The 2,124-nt window shown below is 39.9% G+C and overlaps 1 protein-coding gene across 1 annotated transcript in view; it reads right to left on the reverse strand.

Moving 5' to 3' along the window:
* Positions 1-476: 476 nt before the first annotated feature.
* The window catches only part of TOP2A (DNA topoisomerase II alpha), a 28,558-nt gene continuing 26,910 nt past the window's right edge, over positions 477-2,124 (reverse strand). The window contains exon 35 of the mRNA XM_045299864.1: positions 477-1,291. Coding sequence (XP_045155799.1) covers positions 1,166-1,291 — 126 coding nt within the window. The 3' untranslated portion in view covers positions 477-1,165. The remainder of the gene's footprint in view (positions 1,292-2,124) is intronic.

Here is a 2,124-nt window from a genome sequence, read left to right on the forward strand (position 1 = left end):
AGTTAAAAAGCAAAGATGTCACTTTGAGGACCAGTGCTCTCCTGACCCCACGCCATCGTCTTTTCCATCACTTAATAAGCTGGACCATGAATAAAAGACCAGAGAAAAGTTCATTTGAATAATGGTGTTGGCAAAGAATACAGACTATACCATGGACTGCCAGAAAAACATTTCTTAGAAGAGACTCCAGCTCATTTACTTTGGGCATGCTATCAGAGAGCAGTCCGTGGAGAAGGACATGCTGGACAAGAAGGTCCGTGAAAGGAACACCCTCAACGATACAGACTGAGACAGGTAGCTGCAACATGGAGCCTAGCGCTCCGATTGTTAGGGTGGCACTGGGATCAGGCGGTTTCATTCTCATGACCTTGGACTATCAAGCCCACCAGAGTACAACTAAAAGGTTCTCAAAAATAAGTGAACACAACTATATACAGCAGTGAAAGTTTGCAGTACAGGAAAATAAACAGTTAGGCTTCAATGTTCATATTTTATTTAAGTACAAAATTGTTAGAAGCTAAACAGAAAAACATAGTAAATATTTACAAAAACATTGATAACACGACTGGTTACACACATCATGTAGAAAGGTCTTGAAAAGTCCGTAAGTTGAAATAGGTTTCACAACATGGATATAATGGCTTACCACAGACATGCTTGATATAGTATGTAAGCCCACCGGCTTTGCAATCCAGTGCTCCCTAGAAATGAGTTCCTTGGGAGATTCAGACTCAGAGGGGAGAAGTTGAGTTGAGATAGGCATATAACAAGTCTAATTTCCTTCATCCTATTGTGAGGTTATAAGGCAGAGCCAGATTTTTTTTTAATCCTCTGATATTGGTGGATAATAACTGAACTACACTATGCTGAAGTGACCACATAAGTATCGCTAGAATCAGAACTTAAAAATTAGATTTTAAAGACAAAAGAAAACAGACTAAAAGCACAGACAATGCAGAGAAAAAAACAACGCCAATGAACTGTCATTCTTTAGACCACAGTATTATAAAATGTTAAGAGTATACTTGGGCTCTCTACTCACTTCACTTAGATGGCTTGGATTAAAAGTATCTCTCATACGAAGGGATGAAAATAAGAGCTTTGGATAACTTTAAAACCAATCCTGGCTCAGTAAGACCATTATTTAAAACATTCACCTCACATCTTAAAACAGATCATCATCTTCATCCGATTCTTCAAGGTATTTTATCGGTTTCTTAGCCCGTCCAGATTTTGCCCGAGGAGCCACAGCTGAGTCTAGATCCAGCTGGAAGTCCTCACCTTTGGATTTCTAGAAAGAAAAGACCAGGGACTTGGTACCATGTAAACCTGACAGCACAATTTCAATGCAAAACATTTATCAACAGTACAATTCAGGTAACTTCTCACCTTCTCAATAAGCTCTAAATCTAAGGCAGCTTTTCCCAATTGATTAAATAAATGGCATATTTAATTCTGTTATAACTAAAGTATACACGAGGGGTACCCAGAAGAAAAACCCAGAAAAAAAGCCCTGCTAGGCGGAGCTTTCATAGTATACTTCTTCCTACACTATGCAAGCACTGAGTAACTCACTCTGAGTTAGTGCACCCAGTGGTATTCTGGTCACAGTGGATTTTTTCATAAAAGCAGTTTTGTTCAAACTTCACTTTTTTGGTGATGGTCTGTTTTGAGAGAACAGTGTGCGGCAATGAAATTTTGTTTCCTGCTGGGAAAAATGCTGCAGAAACTGTTGTGATATTGATGGCAAACCTCTGTCTGGATGCCAATCAACTTCCTGAATGGACGAAAACGTCGACTTTTGTAGTGCATTTAGAGTTTGTTCCACTAGGTCAGACTGTTAATCAAGCTTTCTACTTAGAGGTTCTGAAAAGATTATGTAACAGCGTGTGACAAAAAAAGGTCTGGGGGACTGGTTTTGTCACAACAATGCACCTGCTTATGAAGCCATCTCAGTGTGCCAGGTTTGGGGCAAAAACAAAACAAAAAACACCCAGTATGCCTCTCTTGCTCATCCTCCTTACTCACCTGACCTCGCTTGTGACTCTTGGGTTTCCACGAATGAGAAGGGACATGAAAGGACAGTGATTTGATGATGCAGAAGAGGTGAAAAAACGAGGGAGG

The sequence above is a fragment of the Echinops telfairi genome, unplaced genomic scaffold, assembly GCF_000313985.2.
Source record: "Echinops telfairi isolate 266 unplaced genomic scaffold, ASM31398v2 ScPeMD7_7458;HRSCAF=8496, whole genome shotgun sequence".
Lineage (NCBI taxonomy): Eukaryota > Metazoa > Chordata > Mammalia > Afrosoricida > Tenrecidae > Echinops > Echinops telfairi.